The sequence below is a fragment of the Micropterus dolomieu genome, linkage group LG09 (assembly GCF_021292245.1).
Source record: "Micropterus dolomieu isolate WLL.071019.BEF.003 ecotype Adirondacks linkage group LG09, ASM2129224v1, whole genome shotgun sequence".
Lineage (NCBI taxonomy): Eukaryota > Metazoa > Chordata > Actinopteri > Centrarchiformes > Centrarchidae > Micropterus > Micropterus dolomieu.
The window spans coordinates 12,278,841-12,297,441 of NC_060158.1; the positions used below are offsets into that span (position 1 = coordinate 12,278,841).

The following is an 18,601-nucleotide window of genomic DNA, read 5'->3' on the forward strand; positions in this document are numbered from 1 at the left end:
GTAGACAAGGAACCTGAAGTAAATACTAAAACAAGAACCAAGGTGCAGGAAGAAGAACTAAGATGAGAGACAAGACTACCCTAAAACATGGAGATAAGACTAAGGACTAAGACAGACCATAATGAGAAAATACAGAAGAACACTGATAAGGAAAACACTAAACATGAACTAAAGCACAGGACCAAGTACTAAAATGAGCGATAAGACAGTTACAAAGAAAACCTTAAAGCGAATGAGCCATAATAAACTAGACTACAAAACTCCAAACCCTGACAATATCAAATAAACACAGGAAAAATAACAGCACAAAACCAAATCCTAACAGTACAATGCAACACCACTACAGCTGGAGTTCCTACTTGTGAACTCAGAGCGAAAATAACTACCCGGACTTCCAGGAACAATGGAAGCACATATTGTAACGGGTAAACCATAAACCAAAAGGCGACATATAGTATATTTGCCTGTATTTAATCAGAATAATATCTATCATACTATCATATAGTAAACCTGTGTTATTACCAATAATACCAATGTCATTAAGTAGCCAGTTAAGGAAATAAATATCTGAATGTCATTGTAGTTTTTCAGGAAAACATTAAAAAGGGGGAGAAAATGTTAAAAATATGCTGGGTCATATACTACATTTAATGAGTTTAGCACATTACCAGCTGATGTAGCCAGATGGGAACAAGTAACATATTTATGTCACTTGTTTTCATTGAAACTGCCATCTTTATCATTTACACCAAGGGCACTAGCTGTTTCAAGTTAACTAAGCTAACCGGGAGCTGATTCTAGCTACAAATTTACCATACAGAAGAGTGGTATCAATCTTCTCATCTAACATTAACTCTTGGCAAGAAACCAAATATGTGTATTTTACAAAAGATTATTTTAATATCAGAAGGGTGAAATTTTCTATTCCATTCTTAAGTTATCAGATGCTTTACTGTGGGTGTCTCAAGTTTCCTGACTCTGTGTGTAGTCATTTACCAGCTTGACACAGTTTTAATTATGTAGTAAGAATTATAGATGGATATTGTTTGACCTACTCCTGCTGTTTAATCATTAACACAGTTCAAACAGAGCTTAATTGCTTCTTTGACAAAAGGACTAATCTCATCTGTACTTCTCCTGACCCAAACCCAACCTCACTCGATCACCAGAACTCTCCCTGACCTCACTATCATCTTCCAGCTGCCTCAGCCTTTCTTTATGTAACTGTAGCTGCTCCCCTACAAATCCACACACCCGTCAGACCCTCTGCCTCTCCTGCTTGGTCCCCTCCGCTCCCTCAAGGCCCACATCTTCACCTGTGACCTCCTCTGTTCCCCCTCTAACCCCCTGCCTCTCCCTCTCTCCGTCCCCAGCTGTCTCTGCGTGTGAAGGCCTTGAAACGGCAAGTGGACGAGAGCGAGGGAGAGGTGGAGCGCTTGGAGGGTGTCCGCCGGAAGGTTCTCAGAGACTTGGAGGAGCAGCAGGAGCTACAGGAAGCACTGCATGCCAAAGTCACAGCCCTGGAGAGTGAACTCAAGTAAGACTGAAGTTAATGTCCCCACTCTATGAAATAATGTCACAAAAAATGTGTTAAATCCAACTTAAATTTGAGAATGTAACCACACAATGTAAGATGACGTCCTTAACTTTCAGTATTTGACAAGTAACCAAGTGTGTCTTCTTTACACTAGGTGGCACTCTATAGTAATTAGCTGGGCCCATGCCTGTATTCACTGTGCTACAATGTATGAAAGTAGAAGAACTGAGTCAATGTTTTTGGATTTTCTGTTGTTTGCTATTTATCAGGCGGAAATCACAGCAGCCACATCGTACAGGTCTGGGCTCCTCCGCTTTGAGCTCCTCTGCTTTAAGCTCTGAGGATGAGGATGGTCTCTATGACTCCAACATCACCTCCATCCTGAACGAGAGCCAACTTCAGACCTCCAACTGCTAAAGGAAGATGGCGGCATAAATAAAAACAAAAAATCTCCAGAGCAACGCTGCGCTACAAATCTGCCTTGCAGTTGTTCTTGGTTTTATTTTTAGTGCAGCAGTCCAACAGAGACAGGTTGTCAGGATAATTAGATTGCAATTTTTTTTTTAGCCTTCAGCTGTGATTGCTTCAGTACTGTCATGTTTTATCTGTCTTGAAGTCTTCTGTTTTTCCGTTATGTTGAAGAGAAGAATTACACTTAGAAATACAAGGTTTAACTTCATGTACTTCAACTTTAATGTGAACTTTAACTGTAATGTTCACTTTGCTGCGTGTTGTGTTTGACTGTACTTACTGTACACTACTGTGGTAGCATAATACTGTGGCATGGTTTATTTCCAGAGGTCATACAGTAGACTTAAACCAAAAAAATTACTTCCATATCTTTTAATTGTTCTTAATTATTTTAATCTGTGTTTGCTTGCGCATGATAATTTACATCTGTCAGTGTTGTTAGCAGCTCCAAGTGTTTCTTTGAAAGTGATGTGTGTTTTTTTTAAACCTTTGAATGTGACAATGATGGGTTGTTTAAACTGAGCCTATATTTTTACACTGTAATAGTTGTGCATACTCGTTCTCAAGACAATCAATTATACATACTGTAGCACTGTGCGTCCTCAGACATGAATCCGCTCCCTATACAATTTTCTACTTTAACCACCATATTTCTAATGTAGATTAATATATTGCTGTGTTAAGCTTGAATCATGTGCATGTTTTCACTCAAATGCCTTAAACATTTGCTTTATATCTTTATTTTCACTTCATGTTGTCTCTGCATGTGTTCTGTTTATATGCTGCTGCAGTAATGATTTAAATAGTATTTCACATGCTTACCTGGCTGTTATGAATGTTGATTATAATCTCCAAATTACATTCTGATGGTGTACATTTGACACATGTCACTTTTAAAATGTATATTTGGGTCTTTACAACAAAGGATGCTATTACATGTGGAATATGTTTATTAAGCTGCTTGTAACATTTGATATGCGGAGCAGAGCTTTGTAAGCTTTGTCCTAATTTTGACAGATATTTTAAGAAAATTTTTGACCATGTGTACAATAAAAAGAGATATACGTTTTACTCATGTTATTTTCTTTTTTGATCTCTCAATATTTGATACTGTACAATATACATGTTTTTAAACATGTATTAAATTAAAAGTATTTGAAACATTTTAAGTTTTTATTACAGACAGCAGAGAGATGCAACGAAGGGTCCCGGCTGGATTTGAACCAGGGAATTTGCAGTTAAAAGACAGATTAACAACTTTTTCAACTCTGTCTTTAATTATCCATGCTTAGAAGTTTATCTGAAACTGAAATAAGTAAATGTAATTTTGCACAACCTATACTCACTATACATACAAAAAAAATGTATTGTGCTAGACTTAAATACTAATGGAAACTGACTCAACAAAGTTACTACTAGTAAACTTGAAATTTACAAAATGGCCATTTTCAGATAGTAGTCTTAAAAAATACGAATATGAAAAATACGAACACTACGAGTTACTACTACTAGTTGTCATGATCCTGTCTGTGTGTCTTGTTTGGGAGTCTGGGTTTTGGTTCTATATCTTTGTTCTTAGTCCTGGTCCTTAGTTCATTCACTCCTAGTTCTTGTTTACATTATTTTGGTTTAGTCTCCTCTGTATTCTGTGTTCTAGTTCTGTGTTCTCGTTCAGGTTCTGGCACTTTGTAACTTGTGTGTTTTTGTCTTTGTTGGTTATTCATTTTGCCCCATGTCTGCCTGTCAACTGTTCTGTTTTCCCCCGCTCTCTCTCTGCCTGTGTCTCGTTAGCCTCATGTCTGTCACCTGTGTTGCTCCTGCCCTGCTCGTTAGTCCCCGTATATATAGCTGGTGTTTCTGTCTTGTCTTTGTTGGGTCATTATATGGTGTTTGCAGTGTTCTTGTTGTGTGGAGAAGTGCTGTCTGGATATCTGCCTGAAACCTTGTGGATTCTTTTGGACTCAGCCACTGATAGTAAGTGCACTCGCCTTTGGTTAATAAATCTTTGAACTATACCTGCCAGTTGTGTGTTCTGTATTTGGGTCCTCCAACCTGCCTCTCCACACTCACTGCAACACTAGTAACACCATTACTATTCAAGTTCTCTTTATTAGTATCTTTCATTTCTACACTTAACAGACAAAAAGGCACATCTTGCATAAAGCTGAACAGACTAACTACTTGATCAGATAATTAACCAGCAACAATTTTAATAATCAATAGTTTTTCCATTCTTTTTTGCAATAATGTTAAACATTCTATTTCCAGATTCCATATTTTTTTTTGGTGTTAACTTGAATCTCTTGAGCTAAATAAAATTTCCTTTTACTACTTTACTGTGTTTTTGTGGAAAAATTGACTATGCATAAATTTATTGAAGTTCCACACTATGCAAATTGTTAAGTCACCTGGTCAAATTTAAGACCATTATGAAAATTTAAAACCTATTTCACGACTTTAAAAAAGGAAACGCACAAATGCAGTCTCAAAATTACTTGCAGAGTAAATCACTGTATTCAAATTAGGGTTGAGTGATGTCTACAAAATTGGCATCAGATGATGTTAACAATGAAACACCGGGATGGACGATGACTGATAAGCATGTAATTAGCAAGCTGGCATGCGGTGCACCTGCTGATGTCAAATGGATCACTGGTAGAAAAATCGTAAGGAGTCCAACATTAGAGCTATGAAAATAAATTTGGTTAGTTTTGATGCTCTCCACAATAGTTTTATTTATTGCACAACACTAAAGTTTTGAGCCTCACTGCCTAATAATGGCCGGAAAACACTTAACATGACCTCAGAATCAATACAGATAGGACTGTTCATGTTTGTCTTAATTTACTGCTTTATACATTTGTAGAAATTGACATAAATGGGCATCATGAGAACCAACTCCCTTCTGTATAACTACAAGGATTTCATTTGTACATCAAAATCCAAAAGAATAATTAGGTTTGCATCCCTAATTTGCTTTAACATTAACCTCAGCTCCTCGGTGGTCAACACTTTTTTTTTTTTTTAATTTAACTATCAAGATGTACAACCTGCAACTTGATTTTGATCTTTTCCTCTGCTAACTTTCATTTTCAGCTGCTCCCCATTTTCGCTCGTCCTTTGAGGAACGAGGAGAGGGAGACAGCTCAGTAGGTTTCAGATACGTTGCTAGAGTGGTTTTAAGCCCTAAGATCTGTTTTTCCATCCAAGAACCAATAAGGTTGCACTCTGGTACAATCCGAAAGACTTGCGGCAATAACATGAAAGCTGCCTGTTGGTCTTTATAGTCGTAATACAGCGAATTATATTTGGACTACCGACTAGAACTACAATACCACGGGAAGAAAAAATAATAGCCTTAGAGGTAGTGTTACATGTACGTTGGAAAATACCCATTTAAAATTTTAAGACCTAGAACTTCAGCAAATTTAAGGCCTTAAATTTTGAAATTTCAGACTGTTATCAGAGCAGCTCCTTCTCAGTGTTTGTCCGAGTGACAAAGTGACGGTGAATCTCAGAGGAAAATATTCTGGCAGTAAAAGTATGGTGTCAGTGTCTCTGCTAATAAATGCTTCAGCTTCTCCAGACCAACAAGTCTGTTCCCAAATGGCTGGAGAAGTGAAGCATCTCCCATTCAGACTGGAAGCTGAGCAGGAAGCTAACAGAACGTCTTTTAGTTCAACTTATAGAAAGTAACAAGCAGCTGTATTTTCAGCCTACCTGTCCAGCTGAGAAAAGAGGTGTTCAGCTCTGTCCTGAACAGACTGAACATCCATAGGGTACCATATTTGGGTCACACTTGTCAATCACAAAGTAGCCCCACCCTAAAGCCTCACCTGCTTTCTCGTCTATTTTCCTCTAAATGGGACCATAATTTACTAAATCATCATGCTGCGTTGAAGACTTGAAACTAGTGACTGAGACCATATACGTTCCAGTGGAGTCGCTCCCTGCTGGCTGTTGGAGAGAATGCAGGTTTGAGGATTCACTTTTCAAACCTGGAGGTTCCTGCTTGGTGAAGACAAAGCTGCTTCCTGGTTTCACAAATCAGACAAATTTCCGTGCGGTTTCGAGACGTACCAAAGAACGAGACGCAGATTCAGGCTGTCCTCACACAGGAGCAGGTGGAGGTGTGGGTACGTACTGAGGCACTGCAGGAGGCGGTCTCCTCCTCATTGTTGAGCGGAAGCGAGGAGGGATGAGCCTTACAGCAGGACTTGGGAGGGTTGGTCTGGAAGTCTTTGTACACCTGCAGGAGGAGGAAGTGATATCAGCCGCCACAGTGATGTCAGTGTGCGTGCGTGCGCATGCCTCATCTTGTGGACCTCGTCACAGCTGGCCTGAACGTGCTGCAGAGGTCTGAGTGAAGAATGGCAGAGACGGACACAATCAGTCAGCTATCAGTTATCAATACCTCCTGAAGCAATCAGTAAGCCTGTGTGTACTGACAGCTTTTCTGGGTGTTGCTTAGGCTCAGGTTATCCATGAGCTCCAGGATCCGTTCCAGGGTGAGCTGAGCCAGTTTACTGCTGGAACTGTGAAGACTGAGACACAACCGCTGTTCAACAGGTACCCAGAGACCGTCCTCACCTTTCAGTTCTCACCTCTGTCCTCATCCATCTGTTCTGTCTGTCCTCACCTTTCTCACGGAGCTGGTTGTTCTTGATCAGCTGGGCCTTGATGTGTTCTCCCAGCGCGTTGTCATTGGACGCCCAGTGTCTCAGGATGCTGGTGGTGAACTGGTCCTCGGGGGTGACAGGGACAACTCAGGACCATCTTCACCATCTCTTCACTGGGCCTGGGACACACAGACGTTAATGGGGACCCAGGAGTCTCTAAGACGAGTGTCCAGGTGTGAACCTGTCGTACTTCTTTCTGCGGAGAAGCAGCAGACAGGACAAGGCATCCAGGTGTTCTGAGAACACAAAGACAAAGGAGTCAGAGGACTGATCAGACTGGAGGACAGGGACCCTTTCCTGGACACCACTCACCTTTATATTTAAGGTGCTGCAGGATGGGGATGAAGGTCTCTAGGGGGGTGCTGTGAGCCAGGAAGAGCTGCCAGGTGCTGTACTACTCAAGGTCTCCCAGACCGGAGACTAAACTGTGGACACACGAAGAAGCCGCCGTGAGGACAGGTGGACACAGGTGGAAGATGCGAAGACAGGTGTCCTCTGTGCTCAACATCCTCAGTGAGACTCTCTCAGTCCTTCCTGAACATCACCAGGCTCCCCATCATCATGTGACACATCAGTTCCTACAGCTACAACACAGACCTGCTTACTTAACACAACCAGGCTCAGAACCAGACTAAAGGTTCTGCAAAGCTGAGTCCTGATCAGCTGTTACCTGTGTGGAGTCTGACATCTACGATCATGCTGAGTAGCTCACCGCTCTGCTGCGTCTCATCTGGGAACTGAACAGAGACAGAAACATTCAGATCGGAATCCATATAAAACATAACCTACTGCTTATGGAGAAACACAGAGGAGCAGACAGGGAGAGAGGCAGGGAAAGCTGGTGTGTTTGCAGGGAGAGACTAGAGGTAAAGGGGTGTGTATGTGAGTGCAGGGAGAAGTCGAAGCAGTTACAGAAATCACAAATGTCCGTGGCGATTAAAACATGCTTTCGCAGGGTGCAAAATGTGGAAGGGGGGGGAAAGAAAATCCAATAGAGAAATATGCAATTCCACATAATTTTGGAACATTGTTACCACATCTGTGAACAACAAGTAGAGTAACATTTTGAATAAAATACACCCAAAAGCTACACATGCTTAATAAGTCTACATACAGTAACGAGCATACTTATTGGTTGTGGAGCAGTGGATAAGACACATGCCTTTGGTGTGAGACCGGCGTTTGATTTTCACTGTGACACATCCATCAATGTGTCGCTGAGCAAGACACTTATCCCCTAGTTTGGAATACAGTGAGGGTTAAGTTGGCTCCAAACTACTGTAACGTTAGTTGATGACAGCTTCGCTCGTTACTGTAAGTACGATGCAATAAAACCTTCGCCAGTAATAATAATCTTAATAAGTAGAAGAGATTTACCACAGTCCGATTACGGGACGTTTGATACGCTTGGCGCCAAATAATGCTGAAACGTGAAGGGGGCGAGGGCGCCACTGGAGGAGCTTGACGTCGCCATTGGATCTAGGCTGAATTCAGTAGACGAAACTTAGCAAAACACATTTTGAAACGGAAACGGTGGTGCCTTGAACACACTTGTGTATGTAAGCGCGCTGATTTTTTTTATTTTTTTTTTATTTTTTCTGCATTTTTAACCACAGCAGTGTTTGCAAATGTGTTGCAGCTGATTGGTAACACCTGTGACCCTTGCCCAAAGTTGCACAATGTTGATTAAAAAACTGTTCAGTAATTACTAGTTTCGAGTTCGAGAGATCCCAGCTTTCTTTGCAGCGCTGTGTGTGTGTGTTTATTTTTTATTTTTTTTCTGTTCTGTGACTTTTATTGTATAACGTTAACCGTAACGTTACACTGGGATGACCGGAGGCAGTATGTGGAGTCAGTTTGCCGCATTCCTGTTATGCTAACGTTAGCAACCGTTAGCTAACGTAAGCTTAAGTAACGTATCACCAGTGGCTGAAAGTTTTCCAGACAGTCGTCATCTGGTCGGTTTTTCATCTGGGGCTGCTCCTTGTTACGTGAGCTTTGGTCTGGCAAGCGAAAAAGTTCTGTTTTCGGTGCAGTAATGTTAACAGAAAAGCTGACGTTAAGTTACTTGAAGTTAGCTGGCTAAGAACACATTGAGGTAACGTTAAATTTCACTTTGCACTGAACTGTTAGTTAATGTTACTTTAGTCCTATATCGTTACTGTGGAGACAGTCAAGCTCTGCCTTCATATAAGTTAACAAGCTGTGTGAATGCAGTGTTTGTAGTAAGATGTAACGTTACACTTGCTCAAAAAGTAAAAACATTCATAATGTGAAATCATAGCCTAGTTTCACTGATATACGGTAAATATGAAATGAAAACCCCTCCAGTTGGGAGATTTTCAAGTCAGATCAGTTGGAACGGTGTAATTGTTTTAATACGTATTTAATAAGTTTTATATTTAACTTACATCTGTTGTAATCTGTTTTTAATAGATCTGTCCTCTCAAGTGAACCTGAGCGCTTAGTTTCCTCGAGCTTCAAAGACATTTCGTTAAGATGTATCCTGAAATAGTATTGATGCATGGCTGAATGTTTCATTTTATCAGCAGTGAACCTAATAAACCCCTCAGCCCTTCAATTTTAGACACAAGTTGCCTCATCTGAAGTGGCTGTATATGTATTTGGAAAGGAAAATTTTTCCACTGTGGTAATGAAAGTTGGTGAGGAATGTTCAGTTTTATTTAAATTTAATATTATTTGTTCATTTTAGCTGATGTAGTTTGTGGTCCGGTTGAACTGTGTTGCGTCATCTGTTTATAACGCAATACAGTTCACTTTTATTTAGCATGGCCTCACTGATATAAATGGGATAGACAAAATATCAAACACTGGTCCATGTGATCCAAAATGATCATACAGTTGCAACAAAAACTGAACATTGCAGAAATGTTGGATTAGACTGCATTAAATTTGGCTAGATGTACCAAATAAACTGGTAACTGAGTCTTAAAGACTAAATACATTTATCACAACAATAAACTCTGCCCATATCACGTGTTTGTGAGAAGTGTTTACATGGTCTTTTTGTAAATTAATCAGAAGTTGGTTCATATATTGTGTGCCCATTAAGGACTCTAGAGAGTGCTGCTGAAGGAGTTTCATCTTACCCATAATCACCTGACTTGCGAAAGCAGCTCTGATATTGGTGAGTCAGATAAATGATAAAATATTGTGTCTATATATTTATAAGAAAATCAGCATTTGATGATGGTTTTGCTGACAGGGCTACTGGGAAATCTTTATATTGTTTGTTATATTTGCTCTCGCAGGATCAGAGTATTGAGTGGCACTACAGCTATCCAAGGTATGTTAACAATTTGCATATTTCTGCATCAATTGCTGGCTTACTAATCAGACATACTGAGGATTAATAAAAAAAAATACTACATTGCTAGAACTGGAGCCAACAACATTTCGCAGTGGATGACATTTTAACATGAAAGAAGATATTTTAGCCCTGACTTGAGAAGCAGGGGGGATATTGTATTGTTTTAGAAAAGTGCATAAATCCAGCTGTCTGAGTTTTTATAATGAATATGTATATTTAACAATTTAAAATTCTCATACTACATTTCAGAAATGAGTGGCAGTGATCAAAGCCAAGAAAATTGTAGATCTATTACAGCATTAAGTGTAAACATTTTTCGGCTCCTTTAAAGGCTGTAATAAACTTATAATGGGATGGTTGACTTATTTATCCTTAAACTATTTAGTACCAAATTGAAATTTTGTCTCAACCCTGTTCAGACCAAAAATGGCACTGTTGAGAAAAAACACAGGGGTCTGTGTTGGTGTGGGAACATTACTTCAGATGGATGCTAAATGAGGAAATATTATCCAATTAGTCTAGTTTCAGAATATATTTAATTGGCTAACTCAATTCTTAGCCACATAATCTTTCATTTTGATGCAGCAAAACCTAAGTTAGATTAAAGAAATTTGCAGGATGACCCTGCATTTTCTTTTCTTGTCACTGCAGTGGTCCATGTCCATTTCTCAGGTAAAAACTATATTCTTTTTGCCATATAGTCAGCCATCCTGCTTAAAACAAGTAATTGATGCATTATGTTTTTCTGTCAAGGCCCAAGTTGGAAACCCTTAATCTGCATACATTTATGTGTTTGCAGGTGTTTGCTGAGTTCATCGCTTTACAAATGTTGAACCTATGCAACCAATTCTACTGCAAGCTTGAGAGATGCACACCAAAACTGATTGCCCTGTACATGCAGAAGGCCAAGAGAGCAGAGGCCCTGCAGAGATCCTCAGGATTTGTGACCTTCAGGTGAGTTTAAGATTATGACAATGTTGATCACATCAAAGATTGGGACCTCAGCGCTATAATGGTGAAATTTGATTATGATATTGTCTTGTGATGACTAGGAGGATGGAGCCATCTACTTTCAATTGTCATTTCTCATTTGCATTTGCAAGTTTTCCAGTACTCCATCACTTTAAAAGCCATTTACAAGCTTATTTTTAAATTCTTGCGCTGCCCTGAACACACAACACAAGACAGAAAATCCTCAATTTCGTTCAGATTTTATGTGCTGAGCATGACTTTATTTTTCTATCCGTCCAAGAGACCAACTCCATCCATGATCGGTCGCCATACGGTCTACTGACAGTTGCAGAGACACAAACAGAGAGGGATGTACTGCAGGCCTTCTCCACAAGCAGCTCACCTGCAGTTGTTACCACAGAAACATGGATGAAAAAGTTCAAAACGCGAGCTGTGTTTTTTGGGCAGTCAAACTTACGGCTGACAATGAAAGCGGACAGATAGCAGCCTGTTTGTGTCCGTTTGCTGTATGATACAGCAAGAAAGAAACTGAAAAGGGCGGTGTAAGCTGGTGTGCGTTGTGTGGGACAGAACTTCAGGTGCTTGTGTGAATCTCCACATCCCAAAATTGAAAACTGAATACCAATATTCGGGTCCAGCCCTACTGCACTGGCTTCCAAATTTCTTCTAGTATCATGTTTAAGGTTATAGTTAGCCTCTATTTCTCACCCATTGTTTGAGTCACTGTTTGTTTAAATTTGACTCTGATGTCTTTTAGTAGTTGCAGCTGGATGGATTTGTTATTGCTATCAATATTATTTTAGAATTACATTGGTAGAACTATTACACTTTATGGCTTGATGTACTGTAAAAATATTTGTATAATAATTATTTTGATTGTCAATCTAGGAGCAACACTTGGTAGCCCACACATGAGATGCCGTCTGACCCTCTGTGGCCTCCCAGTGAACCTGCTAGCAGATGACTGACGTCTTCAAAACCTCCAATGTAAGTACTCAGTGTACTCGCAGAAATGTCAGTATCGACAACAAGTAATATGAAATGTAAATGAAATGTACTACTGGAAACCAACTCGAATGCCTCTTCCAGCAACTGACAGGTTTAAAAAATGAAAGGATAAGTTTTCTATTTTAGGAGCTGGCTGAGTGAAATGGAAAGGATTTGAGGACATCTACAGGCTGGTGTGTGTAATGTTTTCTTCCTTTCCAGGTATCAACAACGATGTTTGCTTGCATTCAGCTGCCCATTCCACACCTGCGCAGTGTGTACCACAGTCGCTCACGCGCATCAGTGGTACATAACGTGTTGGGCAGTAATACTGTAATATTACTTTTCCCAGTAAAGAATAGTGTGATGGATTATTATTTCCAAAAACAGTTATGTTATTATAGTTACTAATCATGTTATCAGCTGTTAGCCAAAAAGCTAAAGGAAGACAGGGAGGAGAGGTATTTGACAGCTGTAAGTAACGTTGCCATTATTGTGTCACAGTCTAAGATGCAAAGAACATTGTCGTCCTTTGTAAACTTTGTGTGACAGCAAAAAGCTTTTAACCACGAACAGTTCTACATTTATACTTAGGCTAATTGAAGCATCAGCTAAAGCAAAACAGCAACGTGAAACTCATAAAGAAACTCCAGTCACTACTGCCAGTGATGCTTGGACTCATCGGGAGGGTGTGGCGCACCCAGTAATAGGTAGGCTAGAGTAGCTAATATTACTTTTTTAAGGAGTAGCCTAAATGCTAAGTGACTAGGTAATAGCTATATTATTTCTGAGTAAGCTGCCCAACACTGAGTAAGGACCGGATAAATTGGGTATGTTTTGATTATTGCTTGTTATAGGCTATGTCTAATGTTTATTTTGAGTTGTGGATTTATCAATCATATAGCCTACATACACTTTGCTGTATGAATGGTTGCCTTTGTCTTTATGTCCTTATGTTAAAGGTTTTGGCAAGTTATAAATTAATTTCTTGTGAATGGTTGTTATGGGGTTTATATAAGGCCTTTTCAGACGGCTGTGATCCGCGGGGTCGCTCTGTGCTCCTCATCAACAGACAGGCAAACAAGCGCTCCGCGAGGTAACCATAGCAACAGCTTCTGTGTAACTGGCGCGATCACGTGAAACTGTCGCGGTCGTTCTCGTCTCACGCACGCGCCCGCCCGCTGCCAGAGTTGAAATGTGAAAACTTTCTCCTACAGTTTATCAATAGACAGAGACTGATCTGAGTTTCCTGAATAATATAACTGTTTCTTTAACAGTTAGGCCACCAGGTCTTAAACAGGCAGCGACCTTTGCTGTTGTCTCTTATTCATTAAAAAAATCTCTTCACTTCTACTGAACTAATTTGAAAATTAGTAATTAGATTTAGTTATAGAATCAGTTATTTCATGTTGCATGTTGCACATATAACTGTTGAAGCTTGGTGAAAAATTAATACAAAATAATTATTATAGAGGTGGCGATGTCGCAGTGGATTAGACACTTGTCATTGTGTAGATTCACTGTTGGAAGGAAGTATCCCACTGCTGCAGCTCAGCAAGTAAACACACAAAGACTAACTTCCAAAAATACTTACGATATGTTTTGTGGCTTGTCTAAGTCAGACTGCTGAAGTCTCATAACTGTTTCTAATGAACTTTAGAATTTTGTCCTCATTCTCTTACAGTTGAGTCAGATTAAGAAAGCCTTATAGAGTCAGAAGAATCATAACAACCAGCAATAACTCTTAACATTTTGGCATGTGAAGACGCAAGACAGGCTTGGAAAAAATAAATATTCTTTTAAGTGTGTGGGGGGGCACCAATAAGCATGCAGTGCTAGCTTTTTTATAATTATCCTCATAATTGGATTGTTTGTATTTTGCTGTGCGAAGATTAACCAGACATTGCTGTCACTCCTCACTGTGGACACTGACGCTCCTGGTGCAGTCCGCTTCAGCCCAAGTGAAAGGTGGCTGTGGATGTATGTCTGTTTCTCTGGGGATGGTGATGGAACAGTGGATAAGACACATGCCTTTTGTGTGAGAGACCCGGGTTTAATTCCCCATTGCGACACATCCACCAATGCGTCCCTGAGCAGGACACTTAACCCCTAGTTGCTCCAGAGGTGTTTGACCTCTGACATAAATAGCTATTATGTACATATACATATATAGCTAGCTGAAGTGTCAGCTAAATGTTGATGTAACTCATGTATAAACTCCTGAAAGCACTTCTGAACTGGCCGTTCAGGCCAGCTGTGACGAGGTCCCCAAGATGAGGTACGTACGCACGCACCCACACACACTGATGGGTGACATCACTGCAGCGGCTGATGAAATCACTTCTTCCTCCTGCAGGTTCAGCGACCTGTTTGCCCTGGCAGAGGAGTCTGAGGACTCCCAGACCAAGCCTCCCAAGTCCCGCCGTAAGGCTCCGGCCTCCTCGCCTCGCTCCCGGAAAGGAGCGGCTCTGCCCAACAACAAGGAGGAGAGCGCCTCCAGCAGCGCCTCGGTACGTAGCCCCACCTCCAACTACTCCTCTGTGTGAGGACAACCTGAATCTGCATTTTGTTCTTTGATAGGTCCGTTTCAAAACTACAATGGAAAATTTGATATTTAATGTCTGATTTGTGAAACCAGGAAGTAGATTTGTGTCTTCACCAAGCAGAACCTCCAGGTTTGAAAAGTGATGCCTCAAACCTGCATTCTCTCTAACAGCCAGCAGGGAGCGACTCCACTGGATTGAATAGAAGTCTGAGAAACTGTAGCTACTTCTCAGCTGATGTATTACCTCAGTAAACACTTTCCTGATGAGTCTCAGTCGCTAGTTTCAAGTCTTCTTCAACACAGCATGATGGTGATTTAGTAAACTATGGTCCCATTTAGGGGAAAATAGACCAGAAAGCAGGGGAGGCTTTAGGGCGGGGCTACCCTGTGATTGTCAAGTTGCTATGTGTGACCTAAATATGGTACCCCATGGATGTTCACTTTTCTTTCAGCTGGACAGGTAGGCTGGAATAAAATGCCCCCGCAGCACTCAAGAATGTGTTTTCCTTCCGTGGTATTGTAGTTCTAGTCACTAGTCCAAATCAGTCCAAATATAATTCGATGTATTACGACTACGAAGACCAACAGGCAGCTTTCATGTTATTGCTGCAAGTCTCTTTCGGATTGTACCACAGATATAAAACAGATTTATTCTTCAACTATTGGGAAGTGCTACCTTATCAGTTCTTGAAACCTACTGTTGCTGCTTAGAGATGAGCACCGCTATTAAGATTTCACACAATCGTTAGCATCGCTGTCTCCCTCTCCTCATGTCGTCGTCCATCCCGGTGTTTCATTGTTGACATCATCCGATTCCAATTTTGTAGACATCATTCAACCCTAATTTGAATACATTAATTTACTCTGCAAGTAATTTTGTGACTGCATTTCCTTTGTGCGTTTCTGTTTTTTGGGTCGTGATATAGGTCTTAAATTTCATTCATAATGGTTTGACCAGGTGAAACCTGCAGAAACCTTGATATTGTTCTATTACCTCGTCTATCTGACTTAAAAATTTGCATAGTGCGGGACTTATTTTAAACAATCTTTATTAGCTATCTTTATTTGCTTATGATAAAACTCCACATTTAAAGCTCCCTTTTATATTATTTAAGTGCTGCTGATGGAATAAAAGTATGCATAGTCACTTTTTCCACAAAACACAGTAAAGTAGTAAAAGGAAATTTTATTTAGCTCAAAGGACTTTGCTCAAGAGATTCACTTAATGCCAAGAAATCTCATTAATCTTGAAATAGAGAATGTTCAACATTCTTGCAAAAAAGAATGAAAACAAATTGATTATCAAAATTGTTACTGGTTAGTTATCTGATCAAGCAATCAATTACTATTATTATTCTATTCAGCTTTATGCAAGATGTGCCTTATTTTGTGTCTGTTAAATGTAGAAATGACAGATGTTTAAGGTTTTGATACTAATAAAGAGAACTTGAATAATAATGGAGTTGTATTCATATTTTTGAGGACTACTATATATATATGACTAGTAGTAATTTTGTTGAGTGAGTTTCCACTAATATTTAAGTCTAGCACAATACACTTTTTTTGAGTAGATTTCCCTCGGAGTATAAGTTGTGCACAGTTACATTTATTGAGTAAAGAATTAGTGGAATTTAATTTTAATAAGCATCAGTGAATCATTGTAATTTAGTATGTAATCTTTTATTTTTTTGTCTTATATTTAAGTTGAGGTTTACTCAAATATTATTACCACTACTTAAAAAGTTTCCACAAATATTTTGAGTATCCTGAACTTATTTGGGTTTTACAGTGCACACCAGTTTCGATGATGCAGTGATTTATTAAGGATGGTAGCTGCATGAACCATTTTATCCTAGGTGTGCGACCATTGCATCATAACTGCCTGCTTTGTGTACGGGTCTCTGAGGGAGTTGTGTCAGCGGGCCTGAACCCGGTATCAATAAGTCTCATCTCCACTAAACCTGCACTGACTGCATCACTTCCACCACTGTGTCCAAACCATATTTTAGATTTAAAATGCCCACCAATATAGTGTTCCTCATAACAAGATAAATATAAAACTATATACATCTATGTATGAAAGACTAAAATGCTCCCACAGTTGAATAAGTTTATAAGCAGATTGATATGAACTAACAGCATGGAGGGCTAATCCATGATTAGGGGAATCAGTAACTGGATAATCTTACAGCAGAAGCTGTTAGGGAAACAAGATGTTTTGACTTGCTTTTGTTGTTCCAAGAGCTACTGTTGAGTTTTAAAAAGTTACAACAAACTTAATTCCAGTGTTTCAGTGTTTTTCTTCAAATGTAAAACTGCAGGATTTTAGGCCAGGCAATTGCATTAGAATGTTGATTTAAACCATTGTTTGTATCCTCTTTGTAATGTGAAGAAAACTGACACCTCTTTGTTTAGTGCCAGAAGGACTGTTTTGTTTTGACTGTTTCATTGACACTTAAGATAGGTCAAGGTGTCAACCATTTTGGAGACAAGCCCAGTTGTTCTCTATGATTAGTTTAGAGCAAAAGACTGTTTATTCCTGTAGATTGAAGGGGGGTTTCACGTCTGGGATCGGTGCTCTTTTGTTCGACCAAAAGGTAGAACAGTAAGGTACACCCTTCCCAATTGGGTGACGACCAATGGCTATGGACCTAAGCCATTTGGAGGAAAATGGACCCGCCCACATACCTGGAGGATATTAACAATTTATTTTGTGAGAATCAGGACTGTAAGCTGTGGATCTGGGAGGAGAAGTAGCTTTTCAGTCCACTGCTGGAGGCGGCTTTAGCTCAGTCTGTTCGGAGTTGACTGAAAGCTGTAAATCTGAACGGAGGACCAACTTTTCAGTCCACTGCAGTGTTATTTGTTTGTTCTGTAATGCCATCTCTTTATTCACTAATTTTTGTAATTAAATCTTTTTGTTAATTTTCATTGGACTGAGCCTCTCTTTTCTCAATCTGAAAAAACGCAACACTACCAGGTGCTGCAGGATCGAATGGAGACTCAGCATCTTATACATCACATTGCATCACATATTAACAGTGTTGGAAAAGTGAAAATGTAGAATTTTCACTTATACAGAGGCAAAGGCAACATGTCTGCACATGTTGCATCTGGATGTTGGATTTCAAAGGCACAGGGACTGACAGCAGACCTCAAACATATACTTTGCATTTACAGCATCAATAAAACTGAGGTACACCTTAAGAGGGATACAGAGAATACAAGATCAAGGCCTGCTGCGGTCCTGCTGTTCTGTCTATGCTGCAGGTTTCATATCTCTTCCTCTTACCACTGCTAACACATTCAGCTGGACTCATGGTTTACTGTCAAAGGGAATTTCATACTGTGGATTGTCGGGCAGCTAAGTGTCATGGGTCATTCGCAGTACTATCAGGAAACAAACAATGCAATTGTAACTGTAGCAAATGTAAAATTGTGTCGTACTGTGTATTTTACATGTAGCCTGTAAAGTGAATACTGAATTTTTAGTGTCACTTTCCCCTAAGTGTTAATCTCATAGCCCTGTTGGTGGCTCATTATAGTCAATTGTTAGCATTCTGAGCAGGAGAATTAGAAAATTACAGGAAGTATAGTGTTAACCAGTCACAAACTGACACAGACATTGCTGCCTATAAGAGAGGGAATGTGTTAAGTAATATGTCACAAACTGTAGGGTTTTATTATTACATATTCAGTAATCAGTGATAGTCAAATTGTCCCCCAAACACGGTTCTGTTCTGTTTTTCTTTCTTTTAGTGTATCACTAACAAGTCATTTGCATGTTCTTTTAGTTCTGGCTGAGTTCCCCCCTTCAGAGACACAGAGTCTGTAATCCTTAGTTGGTTTACTGTAATTACTGAAGACATCAAGCTGTAATCATGCCTCCACCTTATCCAGCCTCCCTGTCGTTCCCCTTAGCTCATCTCCTCTTCTGTCTTCCCATGGCTGGGACTTTGCTTTAAGTTTCTAAACTACAAATAACTACAACTACAGCCATGAATATGTTTTTCCTCCATCAGTCAGATGGAGGACATCATACAATTAGCATGGACTCAAAATATTATTGGTACGAAAAT

General features: G+C 39.8%; 1 protein-coding gene and 2 long non-coding RNA genes across 20 annotated transcripts in view; 2 read left to right on the plus strand and 1 right to left on the minus strand.

The window, feature by feature from the left end:
* The window catches only part of cgnb (cingulin b), a 67,846-nt gene extending 64,767 nt beyond the window's left edge, over positions 1-3,079 (plus strand). Inside the window, exons 20-21 of the mRNA XM_046059775.1 lie at positions 1,374-1,537; positions 1,807-3,079. Coding sequence (XP_045915731.1) covers positions 1,374-1,537; positions 1,807-1,954 — 312 coding nt within the window. The 3' untranslated portion in view covers positions 1,955-3,079. The remainder of the gene's footprint in view (positions 1-1,373; positions 1,538-1,806) is intronic.
* LOC123977204 overlaps positions 1-8,812 on the minus strand; it is a 61,062-nt gene extending 52,250 nt beyond the window's left edge. For 3 of the 6 annotated variants that reach the window (XR_006826574.1, XR_006826572.1, XR_006826570.1), the window contains exons 1-5: positions 8,065-8,812; positions 7,358-7,424; positions 7,000-7,112; positions 6,648-6,923; positions 6,153-6,257 (exon numbers count right to left, since the gene is read on the minus strand). This is a non-coding gene — a long non-coding RNA (uncharacterized LOC123977204). Of the gene's footprint in view, positions 1-6,088; positions 6,258-6,647; positions 6,924-6,999; positions 7,113-7,357; positions 7,425-8,064 lie in introns of all 6 variants that reach the window. The other 3 variants (XR_006826575.1, XR_006826571.1, XR_006826573.1) reach the window with 2 other exon arrangements.
* Positions 3,839-17,393, plus strand: LOC123977205. Of its 13 annotated transcripts, none has more exons than XR_006826580.1 (7): positions 8,280-8,785; positions 9,761-9,835; positions 9,960-9,994; positions 10,670-10,690; positions 10,818-10,972; positions 11,879-11,977; positions 14,334-17,393. It is a non-coding gene; the product is annotated as an uncharacterized LOC123977205 (long non-coding RNA). The 13 variants fall into 13 exon arrangements; XR_006826587.1 differs by lacking the exon at positions 10,670-10,690 and adding an exon at positions 11,271-11,568; XR_006826584.1 differs by lacking the exon at positions 10,670-10,690 and having other exon boundaries at positions 8,281-8,785; positions 14,334-14,487; positions 14,616-17,393.
* The last annotated feature ends 1,208 nt before the right edge of the window (positions 17,394-18,601 follow it).